General features: G+C 55.4%; 2 protein-coding genes across 4 annotated transcripts; both read left to right on the top strand.

Annotated features, from left to right (window-relative positions):
* Positions 1 to 1,243: 1,243 nt before the first annotated feature.
* Positions 1,244 to 9,591, top strand: LOC100226560 (protein Wnt-11b-2). 2 transcript variants are annotated; one of them, XM_030272468.4, is made up of 5 exons: positions 1,244 to 2,473; positions 4,224 to 4,444; positions 5,461 to 5,738; positions 6,977 to 7,269; positions 8,533 to 9,591. In XM_030272468.4, the coding sequence occupies exons 2-5, from the start codon at positions 4,321 to 4,323 to the stop codon at positions 8,705 to 8,707; spliced, it is 870 nt and encodes a 289-aa protein (XP_030128328.4). In that variant the 5' UTR covers positions 1,244 to 2,473; positions 4,224 to 4,320; the 3' UTR covers positions 8,708 to 9,591. The 2 variants fall into 2 exon arrangements, with proteins under 2 accessions (XP_030128328.4, XP_002189037.5); XM_002189001.5 differs by lacking the exon at positions 1,244 to 2,473 and adding an exon at positions 4,047 to 4,135.
* A 3,788-nt stretch (positions 9,592 to 13,379) lies between these two features.
* IGBP1 (immunoglobulin binding protein 1) lies at positions 13,380 to 18,775 on the top strand. 2 transcript variants are annotated; one of them, XM_030272467.4, is made up of 6 exons: positions 13,380 to 13,609; positions 14,670 to 14,969; positions 16,102 to 16,297; positions 17,148 to 17,233; positions 17,832 to 17,935; positions 18,258 to 18,775. In XM_030272467.4, the coding sequence occupies exons 1-6, from the start codon at positions 13,419 to 13,421 to the stop codon at positions 18,401 to 18,403; spliced, it is 1,023 nt and encodes a 340-aa protein (XP_030128327.4). In that variant the 5' UTR covers positions 13,380 to 13,418; the 3' UTR covers positions 18,404 to 18,775. The 2 variants fall into 2 exon arrangements, with proteins under 2 accessions (XP_030128327.4, XP_012428535.5); XM_012573081.5 differs by having other exon boundaries at positions 13,382 to 13,609; positions 18,255 to 18,775.
* The last annotated feature ends 516 nt before the right edge of the window (positions 18,776 to 19,291 follow it).

The raw sequence follows: 19,291 nt of genomic DNA, 5'->3' as shown, positions 1-19,291 counted from the left end.
CCCATTATCCCTCCGTGCCACAGCGGCTCCGTGACTGGCACAGCTCCCCTGGCAGCTCTTCCCAGCCCATGGGGGAGCCCGGGCGTGTCGTTCATGACACTTTTCCTCCTCTCCAGGGGCTCTGGCCGGGCTGGGACCTCCATCCCAAGGCGCCTCGGGGTGTGGCAGATGTGGGACGTGTCCCCCCGGGTCCCTCCTGCCTCTGCAGTGTCACCTCCCCGGGACAGATGTGCCAGATGTTCTGCAGCTGGATCCTCCCTCCCAGCTGTGCCCGCATGGGGACACTGCCGAGGGCACAGGGAAGTGTCACCCCGTGTCGTGCCCCCATGCAGACCCACTGTCCCTGCTCCCAGGAGCACAGAACACGGCAGGAGGATGGGCCTGGGTGAGATCAGAAGGATTTGGGAATGGGAGCTGCTGCAATAGCAGGGAAAATGAAATAAATGGTACCTCCAGCAGCTCTCTGGAAGGGGATGTACCTTTAGCTGGGTGACAGGACTCCTTATCGTCCTTATCTTGGGTTTGGGACGCTGTGGGGACAGGTGACACTGGGAGGTTGTGGGAATCCAGGGCTTCCCTCTGGCTGCCCTGGCAGGTCTGGGACCCTGGCAGGGGTCAGGAACCCCCCTGGACAGAGCCCCCAGAGACACTGTCTGTGATCTCTGTCCATGGAAAAGAGTTTTCAATCTTACAGGATGAATTACAAGCTCTGAGTGTTTGATATGAGTAATAATTAAGTGTGGCACGGGTGCAAAAGTAAAATTTTAGGTTTCTAGATTAGGGGTTCAGAGGGGACAAGATGGAGGAATTGGTTGTGTCATGTCCTTTTTCTCCTTCTTCATGCCCTCCATGTTTCACTGTGGTGTTGGCATTTTTCTGTTGGTTCAGGCTGGGGACACACTGTCCAACGTAGGTGACAGATATTGGCACGTTATTGTAAATCCAGCACAGGTAGTTTCTGGTATTTAATGTTTGTACCATCCCACTGAGGGCAGAGCCCCACACGCTGCCCTGCAGGACAGAGCTGCGGCAGGGCAGCAGAACATGTTAGAGATAAACAGAATAAACAACCTTAAAACAGCACAGACGAATTATGGCTTCTGCTTTGGCAATGGGGCAGAAAGACAGAGACTTTCTACAATCTCGGAATAATCAATGCCACAGATTCTGACAGGAGGTGGCTCTGCAGGATCAGGTGCCTGCCACCCCCAGCCTGCTCTCATGCTCTCTGGAAAGAGGAAGGGGATGGTTTCCCTGCAGGAACGCTGGGCTCCTGCCACCCAGGGTGACCATCCCACTGTCCCCAACCTCCAGAGGGGACAGGATGCTGCCAGCGTCCAGCAGCAGCAGGAATCTCATGGAGCGTCAGTGCCACATGACCGGGTGCCACCACCCCCTGCGTCACTGCCACCGCACTGTCACAGCCCCCACGAGAAGGGATGTGGCTCCTCGCAGGGGTAGGTGAGGCTGGGGTGGGGAGCCGAGGTCAGCGGGGCCTGAGGGGACACTTTGATGGCAGGGAAACCCCTGGAAGGTCCCTGGATCTGCCCCTGACCTGGGAGTCAGGGACATGGGGAGCTGGGACAGCGCATGGGGACCCCACGTGCTGACAGGGTCAGGATCTGCTCATGGCTGTTTGCTTTGGCCCCTGGCGCCCAGCAGTGAGGGACACCAACCCTTGGCCCTCCAGGACAGCTCTTTGCTGTTCCTCCACTAAAGCCTCATCCCAGGAGCTCTGGCCCAGCACCAGCTCTGCCCCTTTAGCCCCTCCTGGAGCTGTCCCCTGTGTCCCCAGGGTGGCCAAACCAGGCAGGGGGACGGGACCGGCTCCTTTGGTCTCCCCTGGGCTGGGAATCCCCTCCTGCCCCCAGCCAGCCCAGCTTGGAAGGGGAAGGAAGGGGTATTTTTAGCACTCACCCTCTGCTCGTTCCAAGGATTGAGCTAAAAAGAGGAATTGACGTTCAAAGGAGGGCTGGCTTTGCTTTAAAAGGAAGGGTTTGTGTTTTTCCTGCTACTCAGTCATTGCAAAACTTTCCTGTGAAGAGGGGTTGGTAAAAATACCTCTGGCGGGAGGTGGCAGCGTGTGACATCGGTGCCTGGTTCCCTCTGCTGGTGCTGCTTCCACTGCCCGGCTCCCAGGGTCAGCTCCCATCCCAAAGGAAGGGATGGGGTGGGACTCAGCCCCCCTGTCCTGGTGCTGGTAACTGCTCCCATCACCTGGGAAGGGAATTCCCTCCTGCCAGCCCGTGCTGGAGTGGTTCCTCCCTGCATTCCTGCTCTCCAGCAGCTCCTCCTGACCATTCTAATGCCTTCGGAACCCCCTGGGAACTCAGGTGCCTTCCCAGCTGCCATCCAACCCCAGGGTTGTCCTGACAACCCCCCGGAGATCCTCCAGGTCCCAAAACAAGACACCATCCACGCCCTGAGGAGGAGCTGAGCTGGAAGCCACAAGGGACAGAATCCAAAACATCAGGTTTGGTGTTTGGGGGTCATCCCTGTGTTGCTCCTTTTCTCTCTGCCCTTTAACCATTCCCCTTGTAACTTGGTGGGGGATTTGGGAGTGACCTGGGACCCCTCCTCAAGGGCCATTGCTCCAGCACAACGGGCCTTTGCATCCCAAGGGAAGGACAATGACTCAATGACCTTATTTCAGTGCACATGACCCCAAGTCAAAGCAAGGTCACAAGGGGACAATAATCACCCGCCCAGGCATGTCCTGTCAAGGTGAGAGGTCACAGCGGGGATGACAACCAGCCCCCAGTTTGCTTCTGTCAAGGAAAAACACCTTCCAGAAAGAGAAGAAGTAGCACAGCCAGGGAGAAAGTGAAAGCCTAAAAAGTGGGTTTCAACCTGTCACCCCCTCCAAACCCTGAGGTCAGCTGGGCTTGTGTCAAATGTCACCTCCCACTGTGGGAAAATCCCGACCTACCTGGTTCCTCTCGAGCTCCAAGCAGCACTTTTGGTTTTGTACTCGTAGGAGAGAGAGATCCCAAAAAAATGCACCTTGTGACAGGCACGAGCCAGCCCTGGTGCCCTGCCCTGGCAGAGAAAGAAGCAGAAATGATGAGCCTGTGCTGACCCTAAAGGAGGGTGCAGCTGTGGGGGGGTCAGGCTCTGTTCCCAGGGGACACGGGACAGGAGGACACAGCTTCCAGCTGTGCTAGGGGAGGTTTGGTTGGACATTAGGGAAAATTTCTCATGGAAAGGGCACGCAGGGCAATGCTGGAGTCAAACCCCTGCAGTGATTTAAAATCCTTGTGGATGTGGCACTTTGGGGACGTGGTCAGCATGGCCTTGGCGGTGCTGGGGGGAGCATCCTGCAGCGGCTCATCCCCCAACCCCCTCCCAGGTGCAGTTTGGGGACGGTCACTGCTGCTGGCAGCTGGCGCTCCCTGCAGCCCCTCCTTGTCCCTAACCCTGCCAATGGCACCGAAACCGCCTTTGTTCCCCTCCCCGGGGGGCAGGACCCGCTGCTATAAAAGGGGTGGTGGGGCTGAGCGGGCCCCAGCCCTGCTCCCAGTCCCCATCCCAGTCCCAGCCCTGCTCGCAGAGCCTGTCCCAGCCCCATCCCAGCTCCCCATCCCAGCTCCCAGTCCCCATCCCAGCTCCCAGTCCCCATCCCAGCTCCCAGTCCCCATCCCAGTCCCCATCCCAGCCCCATCCCAGCTCCCAGTCCCCATCCCAGTCCCCATCCCAGCTCCCAGTCCCAATTCCAGCCCCATCCCAGTCCCCATCCCAGCTCCCAGTCCCCATCCCAGTCCCCATCCCAGCTCCCATCCCAGTCCCCATCCCAGCCTCATCCCAGTCCCCATCCCAGCCTCATCCCAGCTCCCACTCCCCATCCCAGCTCCCACTCCCCATCCCAGCCCCATCCCAGCTCACAGAGCCTGTTCCAGCCCCATCCCAGCTCCCAGTCCCCATCCCAGTCCCATCCCAGGCCCATCCCATCTCCCCGTCCCCATCCCATCTCCCAGTCCCCATCCCAGTCCCCATCCCAGCCCCATCCCAGCTCCCAGTCCCCATCCCAGCCCCATCCCAGTCCCATCCCAGCCCCACTCCCGGCCATGGGGCTCCCCGCCGCTGCTGCCACCGCGCTGCTGTGCCAGCTGGGGCTCTCCGCAGCCATCCAGTGGCTGTGAGTTGGGAATCTCTCCCTCCAGAGCCCCTCTTGGCGGTCCCTCGTGGCTCTGTGACCCCCCAGTGACCCCCACCTCTCCCCACAGCGGGCTGGCAGGCAGTGGGGTGGCCTGGAACCAGAGCCAGCACTGCCGGCTGCTGCTGCCCGAGCGGCTGCAGCTCTGCCGCCGGCACCTGGAGCTGATGCCCAGCGTGGTCCGGGCTGCCCGCCGCACACAGCAGCTGTGCCAGCAGAGCTTTGCAGACATGAGGTGGAACTGCTCCTCCATCCAGCGTGCCCCCAGCTTCGGCCCCGAGCTGCTCACAGGTAAGGGATGCTCCTCCCGCTCTGCCCCCCCGCCCGGTGTTACCCGTGAAGAAGACACAAAACAACCAAAGTCACTTTATGCAGTGCTTTATTGAGGGCCCTGGGAGGCTGAGGACTAATGTCCAAAGTCAGAGCCCCCCGAGCTAACAAATCATTGCGTTTATATAGAGTCTGTATCAACGGTTGCTTAATTCAACACATATTTGTCAATGTTACACTCCAACAATCATTTATTTACAAATTAATCCTTGTTTAAATTGAACATTTTTTATGATCATAAATTCTCTTCACTCTGTGAGGTAAAAACAATGTATTCCCCCAAGATCTACCTATCCGTCTTGTGAATAATGACATGTTCTACCACAGCCTACTCTTGGAATGTATTCTGAGATAAGTTCCCACCTCTCCAGTATTCCGTACTGCCCTTACCTAATAACTGTTTCTAACAACACACAGCCTATGGCCTACTAAGGATTCTAAGCCTTAGCTGAACTACTTCTACTAAACTTTTGCTAGTCTGAAATGCAACAACGCTGCCTGGATCCCCACCTCTTCCTCCACTTTTTGGGAGCCTCTGGCAGCCGTTTGAAATGGAAGTTACTGTCTGTCACCTCCCCTAGACGGAACTTGCACGGGAGGATTAACACCACGTAAAAGCAGGATACTTACCCCAAAAAGGCAGAGTGGGATGCTCCCGGTGCAAAAGTTTAGTACCGTTGATACAGACTCTATATAAACGCAATGATTTGTTAGCTCGGGGGGCTCTGACTTTGGACATTAGTCCTCAGGCTCCCAGGGCCCTCAATAAAGCACCGCATAAAACGACTTCGGTTGTTTTGTGTTCTCTTTATGGGCAACAGCGTAACACAGGGGCCACGGGTTAAAACACAAAAATTGAGAGGCCTTGGCTTTATCCTGCTGCAAGGTGAAATAAGGAAACTCCTTGCACGGAGAGATGTGTGCGAGGAGAGTCCAGCTGGGCAGGGAGGAAGGAATTATCCCTGTTTTCTCCGCAGGAACACGGGAAGCCGCCTTCGTGCACGCCCTGGCAGCGGCGGCCGTGGCCCAGAGCATCGCCCGCTCCTGCGCCTCCGGAGAGATCCCGCTGTGCTCCTGCGGCCCCGGCCCCTCCGAGCCCCCCGTGCCCGGCTCCCGCTGGGGCGGCTGCGGTGACAACCTGAGCCACGGCCTCCAGCTCGGAGCCGCCTTCACCGACGGCTCCGCCAGAACCGGCACCGGCAGCACGCCCGGGCTCCGGGCCGTGAACCGGCACAACGGGGCCGTGGGACGGGCGGTGGGTGTGGGACCCCGGGTCTGCAGGTTGGGATGGGGGATATGGAGCTCACCAGGGCTGCTGCAGGTTGGGATGGGGGATACGGAGCCCACCAGGGCTGCTGTGCTCTGGGATGCGGGATACAGAGCCCACCAGGGCTGCTGCAGGTTGGGATGGGGGATACGGAGCCCACCAGGGCTGCTGTGCTCTGGGATGGGGGATATGGAGCTCACCAGGGCTGCTGTGCTCTGGGATGGGGGATACAGAACCCACCAGGGCTGCTGTGCTCTGGGATGGGGGATACAGAGCCCACCAGGGCTGCTGTGCTCTAGGATGGGGGATACAGAGCCCACCAGGGCTGCTGCAGGTTGGGATGGGGGATACAGAGCCCACCAGGGCTGCTGGGCTCTGGGATGGGGGATACAGAGCCCACCAGGGCTGCTGTGCACTGGGATGGGGGATACAGAACTCACCAGGGCTGCTGCAGGTTGGGATGGGGGATACAGAGCTCACCAGGGCTGCTGCAGGTTGGGATGGGGGATACAGAGCTCACCAGGGCTGCTGCAGGTTGGGATGGGGGTACAGAGCTCACCAGGGCTGCTGCAGGTTGGGATGGGGGATACAGAGCTCACCAGGGCTGCTGCAGGTTGGGATGGGGTGTATGAGCCCCCTGGGACTCACACAGTGGGGCTGAGCCTCCCCCCAGGACTGCCCAGGGGTGACACAGTGGGTCCAGGCCCCTGGGGGAGATGGAGCCCAGCACCCCTCACAGCAGGAGCAGAGGTCCCTAATGTAAGGCAGCAGATGCCAGCCAGGCTTTTTGGGATGTTCTGAAAATCAGGAGGCAACAAAATGGTTAAAAAATGTGTTAGCAGACACGTCTCACCCACACTGCTGCCCACCCCCAGGTCTGACACTTCACACCAGTGCTCCCAGTTAGCTGATATTTCACACCAGTACTCCCAGTGCTTCTTTCCACCCTTCTCACTGGAAACAGAGCCCATCCTGCCCCACTCAGCTGGGCTCCCCAACCCAGCTGGTTTTTGTGCTTCCATCCCCTCCTGTTGCCCAGGTGAGGCTTGGGAAGCCTCCAGCCCTGCTGCCAGCTCCCCTGGGAAGTTCCCCAGGGATCAGGTTCTTACCAGAAGGGACTGAAGCAGCCTGAGCCCCTGCTTGCCCTGAGCTCTGAGCCTTGGCACTCCCATGGGACTGCCCTGGGGCAGTACCAGGAGGGAGCAAACTCCCCTGTTTCCCTGCAGGTGCTCAGTGACTCCCTGGACACCAGGTGTAAATGCCACGGGGTTTCAGGCTCCTGCTCAGTGAAAACCTGCTGGAAAGGCCTGCCAGACCTGGGTGAAATTGCCTCTGACCTCAAATCCAGGTACCTGGCAGCCCTCAAGGTCACCCATCGGCTCGTGGGGCCCAGGAAGCAGCTGATCCCCAAGGAGGGGGATGCCAGGCCAGTGACAGAGATGGATCTGGTTTATCTCATCAACTCTCCTGACTACTGCACCCCAAACCCCCAGCTGGGTTCTCTGGGGACACAGGACAGGTAGGAAAAGCTCAGCCTCTGATTCCAGAGTGCCTGTTCTGCTGGGTTTGAGTGTCCTGGGAAGCTGATGGGGACGGGCTGGGGTGATGTTGCAGCAGATCCCTGAATCCCTGTTTTGTGAGACTCCTCCTGCACTGCTGTGTCCAGGTCGGGGGACCCCAGCACAAGACAGGCAGGAATTTGTTCAACAAGTGCATGTGTGCCCATGGAGATGCTCCCAGGGCTGGAGCCTCTCTGCTCTGGAGCCAGGCTGGGAGAGCTGGGGGTGCTCACCTGGAGAGGAGAAGCTCCAGGGTGACCCCAGAGCCCCTTCCAGGGCCTAAAGGGACTCCAGGAGAGCTGGAGAGGGACTGGGGACAAGGGATGGAGGGACAGGACACAGGGAGTGGCTTTCCACTGATAGGGTTAGTTGGGATATTGGGAAGGAATTCCTGGCTGTGAGGGTGATGAGGCCCTGGCAGAGGATGCCCAGAGAAGTTGTGGCTGCCCCTGGATCCCTGGAAGTACCCAAGGCCAGGTTGGACAGGGCTTGTGTCAGAATCTGTGCTATTGATGATTCCGAGATTGTAGAAAGTCTCTGTCTGTCAGCCCCGCTGCCAAAGAAGAAGCCATAATTCGTCTGTGCTGTTTCAAGGTTGTTTATTCTGTTTATCTCTAACATGTTCTGCTGCCCTGCCGCAGCTCTGTCCTGCAGGGCAGCGTGTGGGGCTCTGCCCTCAGTGGGATGGTACAAACATTAAATACCAGAAACTACCTGTGCTGGATTTACAATAACGTGCCAATATCTGTCACCTACGTTGGACAGTGTGTCCCCAGCCTAAACCAACAGAAAAATGCCAACACCACAGTGAAACATGGAGGGCATGAAGAAGGAGAAAAAGGACAAGACACACCCAATTTCCTCCATCTTGTCCCCTCTGAACCCCTAATCTAGAATCCTAAAATTTTACTTTTGCACCCGTGCCACACTTAATTATTACTCTTATCAAACACTCAGAGCTTGTAATTCATCCTGTAAGATTGAAAACTCTTTTCCATGGACAGAGATCACAGACAGTGTCTCTGGGGGCTCTGTCCAGGGGGGTTCCTGACCCCTGCCAGGGTCCCAGACCTGCCAGGGCAGCCAGAGGGAAGCCCTGGGTTCCCACAGGCTTGGAGCAGCCTGGGCTGGTGGAAGGTGTTGCTGCCCATGGCAGGGGTGGCACAGGGTGATCTTTAAGCTCCCTTCCAACCAGCCCAGGTGCCACCCACGTCTCTCCGCAGGCCGTGCAACAGGAGCTCGGTGGGCAGTGACAGCTGTGACCTGCTGTGCTGTGGCCGTGGCTACAACACCTACACGGAGGAGGTGCAGGAGCGCTGCCACTGCCGCTACCGCTGGTGCTGCTCCGTGGTGTGCAGGCGCTGCCGGCGCCGCCTGGAGAGACACGTCTGCAAATGAGGAGGGGAACCCCTGCCCACACCCACCAGGCACGGCTGGACACCCGGAGCCCATCCCAAGGGATGCCCCCAGCGAGGAGGAGGCTGTGCAGGAAGGCTGGTTGCTCGTGGAAAGTCTCAGACTGAGAGATTTTGGGATGCCTTTGGTGCTTTCCAAGCCAGACTTCAGGGCAGGACAAAGAGCTGCCCTCCTGCAGCTGGTCAGTGGGCAGCCCTTTGTCTCCAGCTGGGAAAAGCCATCGATCATTCCACACTCCAGGGGGAACGGGGGACCCTGGGCTGCCATTGTCCCTTTGCAGGAGGATTCTGACAGCAGCCTGAAAGCCAGGAGTGATAGATGGAAGGGGGTAGAGTTATCCACTGGGGGAAGGCTGTAGGGATGGAATGCTCCTGCTTTGGGTGAGGGGGCTGTGGGCAGCTCCTTTGGGAACAGGATTCTGCTGTGGGCTCATGCAGGGGAAAACACTGCTCCAGGGCCCTCTGCAGCATCCTGGTGCATGCATGGAGGTGGTGCTGCTCTTGTTGATGCAGAGACATCAGGGACAGGAGAGCTCTGGGGGCTGCCAAAACCGGGCAGCCTGGCAAACCACCCCTGAGCGTGTGTTAACAACCCAGCCATGGCATCACTGTAGATTCTGTCCCCATATCAGAGGTGGGAGCACACCCAATACATGAAATTCTCATGGCTTGTCCTTCCTGCCCCTCCTTGTGGCCCACTGAGGTCTTCAGCCCACTCCTTCCACCCTTTGGGACCAGGTATGTTGGAATTCTGGCCTGGAGAGGGGACATGACTCCAGGGTCTCGGGGAAGCAAGAAATCTTTCTTTTCTGTACTTCCTGTAAGTGGGATTCTGGTGTGTATTTTTAAATAAATGTTATGACTCTCTGTGCCTTGTTCTCTAGAACAATCTTCCCTCCACGTCCTTCCAAGCTGGTCCTGGAGAAAGAGGCTGTAAGGAGAGCCTTGTGTCCACAAAGCCCCATGTCCATACTTTTCCTTTCACATATCTGAGGACCAGCTCAGTTTCAACTCATTCTGCTTCTCACTGGCCCAGATTTGCCTTTAATTACAGATCCCTGCCTTCCTCTGCTCCTGTTTTATCCCCTGCTTCCTCAGGTCTCTGTCTGCTTGGGAACTGCCTGCCTGGGATTCAGGGCTGGTACTGGAAGCTGTGGCAGTCCAGGGTTATTTTCTGATCCTTGGGAATGTCGGCTGGATGAGCTGAGGGAGTGTGTGAACAGCAAGGGGTTGGGAGCCAGGGATGGGGGCTTCCACATTTCCCTGAGCATGGAATCTGGCCAAGCGCTTGGATGGGATGAGATTCCTGCTGGTGCAGCCTTTGGACAGAAAGGATGAGTCCAAACAGGTGCTGGAGGGACTCCACAGCACCAGGAGGACAGGTAAAGGGGATGGGGGTCCCCGGGTGGATTCCTGCAGCTCCCAGCATTGCCTGGAGGCTCCAGCAGCTCCGTTTTATTTTTGGTTCCCATTGACTGGAGTTGGCTGCGCTCAGCCCGAGCCCAGCTGGAGGATTACTCATTTCCATATCCATTCCATCATTTTTAATGGTCTCTGCTGGGTCACGGAATCAATGCATGAGCTTTTCTTGTAAAACATCCCCTCCCCTTAATGTGCTCCAGGTTTCTGTGTGAGCAGGAAGGAATCGGAGATGGCTCGAGAGGACGCAGGGGTTGGAAGTTGAGCTGGGTCGGGGAGTGCCAGGAGCGAGTTAACCTCGTTTATCGGTGGTTGATGTGCCATTGACTGGCTCTGCCTGCTGCCATCTGCCCGAGGCCAAAGCTGCCTCGAGTTTTCCTTTAGAATGCAATGAAGGGTCAGTGCCCAGAAAAAGGAGTTTCAGCCGCCAGATTAGCCGCTGTTTCTGCGTCCTGGGGGCTGCAGGTACTAAATCAGGATTTCTCCAATGCCTTCCCTCCATCCATCCACCTCCCAGCGCATCCCACATCGCAGGGAGGTGGCAAGGGAGGGGCTGCGAACTCCGCCAGCATTGCAAAACGAGCTGGTGAGAGGATAAAAAAAACCGGGAAGGGTCTTGTGGAGTGAGAACTCCAGCCAGGAGGGTGGGAAGTGTGATTTGCATTTGGTAACTACAAACACGCATCGCCTCGGGGAGAGGAGAGGAGCCACAATAGCAAGGAATGCCCAGGGGAGCTGTCGGGATCCCTCCTAGAGAGGTCCCGTTGGAATTTCAGCCTGGGAAAAGGCTGGGTCAAGTGCTGAATATGCAGAATCCATTCCTCCTCTCCCTCCTTGACTCCAAACCCGACAGGGAAGAGCTGGGAAAAGACCGGAGGGGTCACAGCTCAGCCTGTGGGGAATGGGAAGGCGCTGGAATCAGCTGGAGAGTGCAAAGGGTCAGGCTGGCAGGGGGTGACAGATCTGTGACAATGCTCTCGCTGGGAGCTGCTGGAATCCGGGCCCACACCTGGAATTGGCGGGGATGTGAGACCCGCAGGGCTGGGAGCATCCCGCAGGAACCGGGAGCCATGGGATGGGGGCGGTGGAAATGATCCCTGTGTTTGTCCCTTAAGGGAGTAACGTTGGTGTGAACGTGGTTATTTGTTGCTGGTCAAACTTGTGCAAACAATAAAGTCGGGAGGAAGGCGAGTGATTTTCATGGGTTCTTTTGATTTCGCTGTTAAAACGCTGATTTATTTATTTTTCCTTTTATTTCCTTATTCATTGAGGGATGACACATAACTCATTCCAGGAGGATAATACGAGCAACAAACCGTTGGTAATTAAGTATTTTGGAGGGAGGATGACTCCAAAAGTTCAAGGATATGTTGGGCCATTTCTGGAGTGCTGCTCCCGCTGGAATGTGGATGGGGGCCCGCACTTGCTTTTCCTTGTGCTGCCCACAGAGCTGAGGCAGGAGCAGGAGAAAGCCCAGGCTGGGCTCAGCTGTGGGTCAACATCTCACAGAATCAGGGAATCCTGGAATGGTTTGGGTTGAAGAGACCCTAAATTTCACCTCCTGGCATGAGCAGGGAACCTTCTCCCACCCCAGGGTGCTCCAAGCCCTGTCCAGCCTGCACTGCCGGGAGTATTTGGGGGATGTTGCTGTGACCTTTGGGGTGGTTGGTCCATGCACCGTCACACCACAAGATACACACATGAGTAAACGCCTGTATTTAAGGAAAAACCCTTCCCTCTCTGTTCTCCTTTGTCCCCTTGGGTGTTCAGCAGTGGTGTGGTGCTCTGAGGATGATGAAGCAAAACAGGGATTGTCCGTGTGGGGATCTTCAGCTGAGGGACAGGGACAAACAGGGGTGAGTAAGAGCCATAAGATCTGAGGGGGAACCAGCTGGAGCCTGAGGAATTTTGGGTGTAGGTCAGATCTGGCAGGGGCTGTGGGGGGTCTGGAGGGGAAGCAGCTCTCCATCCCTTGGAATCATGGAATTCTTGGATGGTTTGGTAGAAGGGACCTTAAAGCCCATCTTGTTCCACCCTCTGCCATGGGCAGGAACACCTTCCTTATCCCAGATTGCTCCAAGCCCCATCCAACCTGGACTTGGGCACTTCCAGGGATGAGGCAGCCACAGCTTCTCTGGGAAATCCATTCCAGGGTCTCCCCACAGGGAAGGATCTGATTTCTCCCAGGCTGGGCAGCCATTCCAGCAGGAAGGGAGCCTGGGGACTCTCCTCTGATGTGGCCCTGAACCACCCCAGGGCTGCCGTCCCGCTGGGAATACGCAGGAGATCCTCCCACCAGCAAAATGGGGCCAGACAGGTTTGGAGGATCCACTGTGCTCCTGGGCTCCGTGAGTAATAATTCATTGCACAGTCTGACACAGGCACGAAGAAAACAGAGTAAATCGTAAACTGAGTCATCCTCAGAGGCTGAGTCAGAATTACTCAGGAGTAAGGAGCAGTAGTAGTGGTTGCTACATCCATACTTTGCTCCCAGACAGGTCAATCACCTGTATTTCTAAGGGAAATAATCTGCTCCTAAGAGCACAGATTCAACCCTAACCTGCCTGATACCTGGTCGAATTTTAGAGATTTTAGGAGTGAAATAGACGAAGAAAAAAAAAAAAAAATTAAATTCACACGTCCTACTTGTACTGTAGAAAAAAAAAAGAGAACAGGAAGGTGCTGTGCTTAAACAAATAAATTGACACCCAGTACTGCACTGTCAAGGATCTCCACTGCGTCCCCCTTTTATACACCGGGAAAACGGACCTTTTCTGCCAATTTATCTAATTATCCACTTTTTTTTTTCCAGTTTCCCAGCCTCCACCCCAGCGCTCCCTGCCAGGACCCGCGCTGGCCGGTGCGCCGGGCAGGTCCTGGCAGGGAAAAGCGTGCGGGCACTGGAGGCCTCTGAGCGCCGCCGGCCGCGCGGAGCCGCTGCTGCCCGCGGTGCCCGCCCGCCGCCGGCATTCCGGGGGCTCCACGGCCGCGGGGCGAGCGCGGGGCCATCACGGCGCCCACCGGGCCCGCCGCCCCTCAGCTGCCCTCCCCAACATGGCGGCCCCGCGCGGCCGTGTCCGCACCCTCCCCAAGATGGCGCCGGCCGTGACCTCCCCATGGCGCCGCCCCGCGTTGTGCCCCTATGGCAGTGACCTCCCCAAGATGGCGCCTCCCCGCGTTGTAGCCTATGGCAGCGACCTCCCCAAGATGGCGGCCGGGGCGGGTACGGTCGCGCCGCACCGCGCCGGAAGTGGCGGCGGCGCCGTTCCCGGCCCATGATGGCGGAGGCGGGCGCGGGCGGCCCCCGGCTGGCGGAGCTGCTGGCGGTGGGACGGCGGCTGTGGGACGAGCTGGAGGCCAGCACCGAGCCCTCCTCGGGAGCCCCGGCCGTGCAGGACAAGGTGCGGCAGGGGCTGGAGGCGCTGCAGCGGGCGGCGGCCATGGTGGAGCAGCTGGAGCTGTTCAGGTGGGCGCAGGGGACGCGGCTGAGGGGCCAGGGAGGGTCCCCGGGCTGGGCAGTGTCCCAGAGTCCCTGAGCTTGGACAAGGTCTCCAAGAGTGTGAAAAATGCGTATTATATGGCTCTACGCAGCTAGTTACTATATGTATTATGTTATATTGATTAATGCATATTATATGGCTCTACGCAGCTAGTTACTATATGTATTATGTTATATTGATTAGTTGTGTTTTTGTAGTTAAAATATAGATTTTACTAGTTAAAATGAAAGCTATGTATGTGGGGGGGAGATTTTTTTTTTTTTTTAAAGAATAATATACTCACTTCGAGGAACACCTAAATCTTCCCAAGGAGAGGAATTTATGGCTTCTTATCAGAAGAAGCTAATTTCTTCAGGTCTTGCTCAGACTCAAAAACGCCATAAAGATTAATAGAATTAGTTAACATACAACAGACAAAGTTTCTTGTTTTAAATGGAATATATGCATAAACATAAAGGATATGTGGATATACAACAGGCTATTGCTTTTAAGATTACTCCTTTGTTCACAAAGCATACTTTTCGTGACTTAGTGTCCGAGACCATCCAGATGTCCGTAATTCTTTGCTTTTTATTGTCTTGTAATCGCCCCAACTCTAAACTTTATTACTCTAATCATATTACTATTTTTATAACAATTTTATTATTATTAAACTTTTAAAATTTTAAAAACCAAGTGATTGGCGTTTTTCACAAAGACCATCGGGTCCAACCCGTGACTGATTCCCACTTAGAGTGTCACATCCAGCATTCCTTGGACACCTCCAGGGACGGGCACTCCAAACCTCTCTGGGCAGCTCCTTCAAAGGCCTGACCACCCTTTCCATGGAGAAATTCCTGCTTGAGGCTGTTCCCTCTCCTCCTATCCTTGTTCTCTGAGCAGAGCCTCCCTGGTTGTCCCCTCCTGTCAGGAGCTGTGCAGAGCCACAAGGTCCCTCCTGAACCTCCTTTTCTGAGCCCTCCCAAGATGACTCCAACCCCTTTCCCATTTCCATTCCTTTGGGAACCTCCTCCTCTCTCCTGGCAGTGAGAACGAGGAGCTGGAGGAGATCCCCTCAGCCGATCTGAAGTTCCTGCTGCTGCCGGCGCTGCTGGGAGCCCTGACGCTGAAGCAGGTGGAGCTGAGCAGGAGGAGGGAGCACCTGGAGAACGCCCGGGAGCATTTCCTGCGCTTCCTGAAGCTCTGCAGGAGCTATGGGCTGGGCTCCTTCCAGCTGCCCCCCGGCACCTCCGGCGAGGAGCAAAGCAGGAGCCCCTCAGCCCCCCGGGACTCCTCCCAGCCTGATCTGGTGGCCATGGCCATGAGCAGGACTGCCAAAATTGAAAGGTGGGCTCCGTGCAGCGGGAAGGGCTCTGGGAGGAGTGGGAGGCAGGGAAGAGCTTCCCTAGGCATTGGAATAATTTGATCCTAAAATGCTTCTTTTAAGAGATGCAGCTCGCTGTTTAATGGGTTGGGAAGGGGCATTTGTGACTCCAGTTTCTGGTCTCTGAGGAAAAACTGCTCAAAAACTGAATATTAGCTCTTTAATCTTTCATAATTAATCATACAATTAGTTCTTTAATCACTGCTGGCAGCACAAAGATTTCAAAACTTTTCCTCCCAGTGGGTTCATTAGAGCTTGAAAAAAGGGTGGTGGGTGCTTTGGTGCTTTGGTTGGGGTTTTGGCCATTGAGTTGCTCATTGTGGCAGCACTGGAAGGTCCAAACTGGGCTGGACTTGCTTAAATTGTAGAAAAGCATAGAAAAATGTGATTTATACTTTAAATGGGAAGGGTTTCTTTTTTAGAATTACTCTTTTATGCTCCTTGTCCCCTCAGCTCCCAAAGAGCCCTCTTGGCTCTTATTGTTCATTCTTCAGGTGACAATAACTGAGGGGAGGAGGACACAGGATTTAGTTTGGAAGTGTTTTATTGGAGTAGTTTCCCTTTTAATAGCTAATTCCTGAAAAAAAAAAAAAAATTACCCTGGAAGTTTATTAGATACGGAGTTTTTCCCTTTAATAACTAATTCCTAAATAGGTCAAGAAGTCCAAAAAGCCAAAATTATGTTTGAAAAAATGCCTGCACACACAAAACCACCTAAGGCAGAAGTTGGAAAAGCATTTTATTCTGTTTGTGTGACATGGAATCAACCCTAACCAGCCATTCCATGGATTTCCTCAGTCCTGCTTTCTCCAGGAGACTGATGCTCCCAGTCTTGACTAATTTTACCAGCAAAGCTTCAATTTTCAAGGATTCCTCAATGTTGAGGAGAAGAATAAAATCATTGAGGCCCCTCTGAATTAAATGTCATTTTACAGCTGCTTCTAACAGACAGGAGAGGCTGAAATTCCAACAGAAACCAGCACAACTTCCATGAAATTTGATTGATCCTCTTAGAAAGGGTGGTAAAGGTCCCAGGGCTGGGGCTGGGCTGGAGAAAAATGATTCCATGATGTGATTTTGCTGTGTTTGAGCCAGATACAAACAGAAGAAGGAGCTGGAGAACAAACTGGCCTCCATGAGCAGCTCCGTGGAGAGCGGGACAGCGGATGAGGATCAGATCCGGGAGTTTTACATCCTCCAGATCCAGAAATGGATCGGCACCAGCCTGGAGGAGATTGAGAGCATCGACCAGGAGCTGGTGATCCTGAAGAGTAGGGATGCAGCCAGGCAGGTGAGGGAGCTCTCCTGGGATCCAGGGCAGGAGGGGATGAATCCCAGAGGAATTCAGTGGCAGAGTTCTATTCAGTGACTTCCCAGTTGGAATTGAGCTCGATGGCAGCATGAGCTGATGGGATTTCCTTTATTCTGAATTCTGAGTTTTGGGTTGGGCTCTGCTGCCACACTTTCCCCACAATCCCAGCCTGTGGAATGCTGCAGCTTGGAATATCAGAGCTGAGCTGGGTTGTGCAAAGGCTTTTCTGCAGATCCCTAATTCTGAAGAACAGTTGGGTTTGGAAGTTAAAATAAGACCCTTGTGGTCTCTGTCAAGCCTCCACTCGTGGTCTGCAGCGTGTCCAGGTGTTATCAGCCCATTTGGAATGACAGAACATCCCCACAGACCTGCCAGCCCTGTGCAGAACGTTGTGTCCAGGATTTCTGCTGGGAACAGCAGCTCCTGATGTGCTGGCACAGCCTCCTGGCAGGGCTGGTTTTGGGGGGGTCATTTTTTGGCACTGCAGGACTCAGCTCCTCTGAGGTGTCCTGGAGATGCCACGGAATGATGGGCTCAGAATGTTCCACTGCAATAATAAACAACATTTCCTGCTCTGCTCTGAGCTCAGCCCTGGCAGCTCTGCTTTGACCCCAGCAGGTGGCACAGAGGCTCAGGAAGTGATTCCTGTGCAGGCACAGTTGAAATTCCTGATTTAAACCAAATTTGGGCCTGGATTCTCCATCCTGGGGCGTTGCTCTGACAGCTGAGGTGTTTCTCCTCTAAAAAACCTCTAGTAACTTCAGGATGGGAAGCAGAGGGGGAATTCTGATCCCCTCAATTCCCTGGTGACTGTGCTTTGCATCCCCAGGCTCCAGCAGGTCCCCGTGGCCCTTCCCGGCCAGCCAGAGCTCTGGTGAAACCCTTCATCCTCACCCGGGATGCTGCTCAGGCCAGGTATGGATTGGGATGATCCAACCACACTTTGGGGCTGTGCTGTCACATCAAGCCTAAAATACTCTGTCAAGTGCAGGAATCCAGGTGTACCTTCATGTCTGCGCTTGAGTTTGTGGCACCCTGAAATCTGTGCAGGAATTTTGGCACCTAAAGCACAGGATGGGAGAGAAACCAGATTTCCTGTCATGCTTGGGACATGATTTATGCTGAGCTTTCCATGTATCTGCTTCAGTTCCCAGGGGTGTCCTGGGGCCACATTCCCCTATCCCAGATTGCTCCAAGTCCTGTCTAGCCTGGCCTGGGGCACTTCCAGGGCCTGCCCACCCTCTCAGGGGAGAATTCCTTCCCAGTACCCCATCCATCCCTGCCCTCTGGCAGTGGGAAGCCATTCCCTGTGTCCTGTCACTCCAAACCCTCTCCATCTTTCCTTCAGGCACGGGAAGGCCACAACTGGGTCACCCCTCAAGCCTGCCTTGTGAAATCCTTATATCTCTTAGCACAGATTGGGTCATGGAATAGCCCCGTGCCTCTTGCCTGTGTTCCTGCTCATTCCAGGGGGGTTCACTGCCTGCTTTTGGCTGGTTTTGTCCCTCTGCAGGGTGTTTGGAGCTGGCTATCCCGGGCTGCCCACCATGACTGTGGACGATTGGTACGAGCAGCGCCGCAGGCAGGGAATTGTGTCCACCCCACAGAGGGTTCCAGGTATGGAACAGAGATGGGAACAGGGGGTTTGGGAAGTCTCTTGGGGGGTGGGCAAACAAGGATGTGTGCAGGGTATGGAACCTCTGACTGTGGAATAATCCAAGCTTTATTAGGAAAACAACTGGGTCTGACTGTGCTTGGCCTGGCCAGGGCTTGGAACAACCTGGGATAGTGGAAGGTGTTCCTGGTGGCACTGGATGGGCTTTAAGATCCCTCCCAACCCAGCCCATTCCAAGGTTCTCACTCCTGCTGTCTGGCAAGCCCACCTCCCAGCAGGACTTTGGAGAACCTGGAGCTCCTCCCTGTCCCTCCCCTCCAGCAGGTGCAAGTGATGAGGAGATGCAGAAGCAGCAGCAGGAGACAGCGGAGGAGGAGGATGATGAGGAAGCTCTTCGGAAAGCTCGGGACTGGGACGACTGGAAGGACACACACCCCCGGGGCTACGGCAACAGGCACAACATGGGCTGATGCTGTGGCTGCCAGCAGGGCTGGAGATCCTGGGAGAACAACCTGAGAGGGAGAAGGGAATGCAGTGTACATAGGTGGAGCATGCAGGGATTCCCTGGGTGGACAGGGCACAGGATGGCAGGAGGACACGAGACCCCCTTGCTTTGGTGCGAATTCCACGTCAGACTGGGGGCACTGCTCGTGTTGGGGGGTGCCCCAGAGCTCGGAGGGGCAGCTCCATGAGGGTCAGGCTCCCTCTGCCCTCCCAGGCGGAGGCAGCCTCTAAGGAGAGCTCCATGGGTTTGGAAACAGCTCTTTTTATTGTGGGTGGATATATTTATTTTTTTTTCCTCTCTATTTTAAGCAAAATAAACTCTCATTGTGCTGTCTGGCTGTGGCCATGAAATTCTCTTGCTCTTCATCCTGAGCTTTTCCAGGGGTGAGCCCCAGATGCTCTCATGGAGCCCACAGGGCACAGAACTGGGACAAGTGGTGCCATATTCCAAGACAAAGTAGTCAGTGTGCTTTAAAACCCACTAGTACAATCCCTGAAAGGGGGAAAACTGAATCCCTCTGGCACCATTCCTGAATGAGGGAGAAGAGGACTGAGCTGGCACTGAGCAGGTGTGTGCAGCAGGGTGAGGAGTCACAGCTGGAAGCTCTGGAAGTGCCCAGTGTGGGCTGGTGGCTGTGGATGGATTTGTTCCAAACCTGGTGAAATACTGGGATGGAAAAGCAAAGCATGGCTGGCACTTTGTGTCACCTCCATGGTGCTTCCTTACCCTGGGACAGTGGGATTCTGTAGAAGTTTGGTGGTTTTCCTTCCTGTTAGCAGGATCTGGGCACAGCTGGAGTTGAGATGTTTTCCATGCAGCAGTCCCTGTCCTCAGAACTGATCCATGCCTGGGA

This window comes from Taeniopygia guttata, chromosome 4A, assembly GCF_048771995.1.
Source record: "Taeniopygia guttata chromosome 4A, bTaeGut7.mat, whole genome shotgun sequence".
In the NCBI taxonomy this organism is placed as follows: domain Eukaryota; kingdom Metazoa; phylum Chordata; class Aves; order Passeriformes; family Estrildidae; genus Taeniopygia; species Taeniopygia guttata.
The sequence above is the reverse complement of the archived record's forward strand: the minus strand, read 5'-3'. Positions and strand labels throughout refer to the sequence as shown.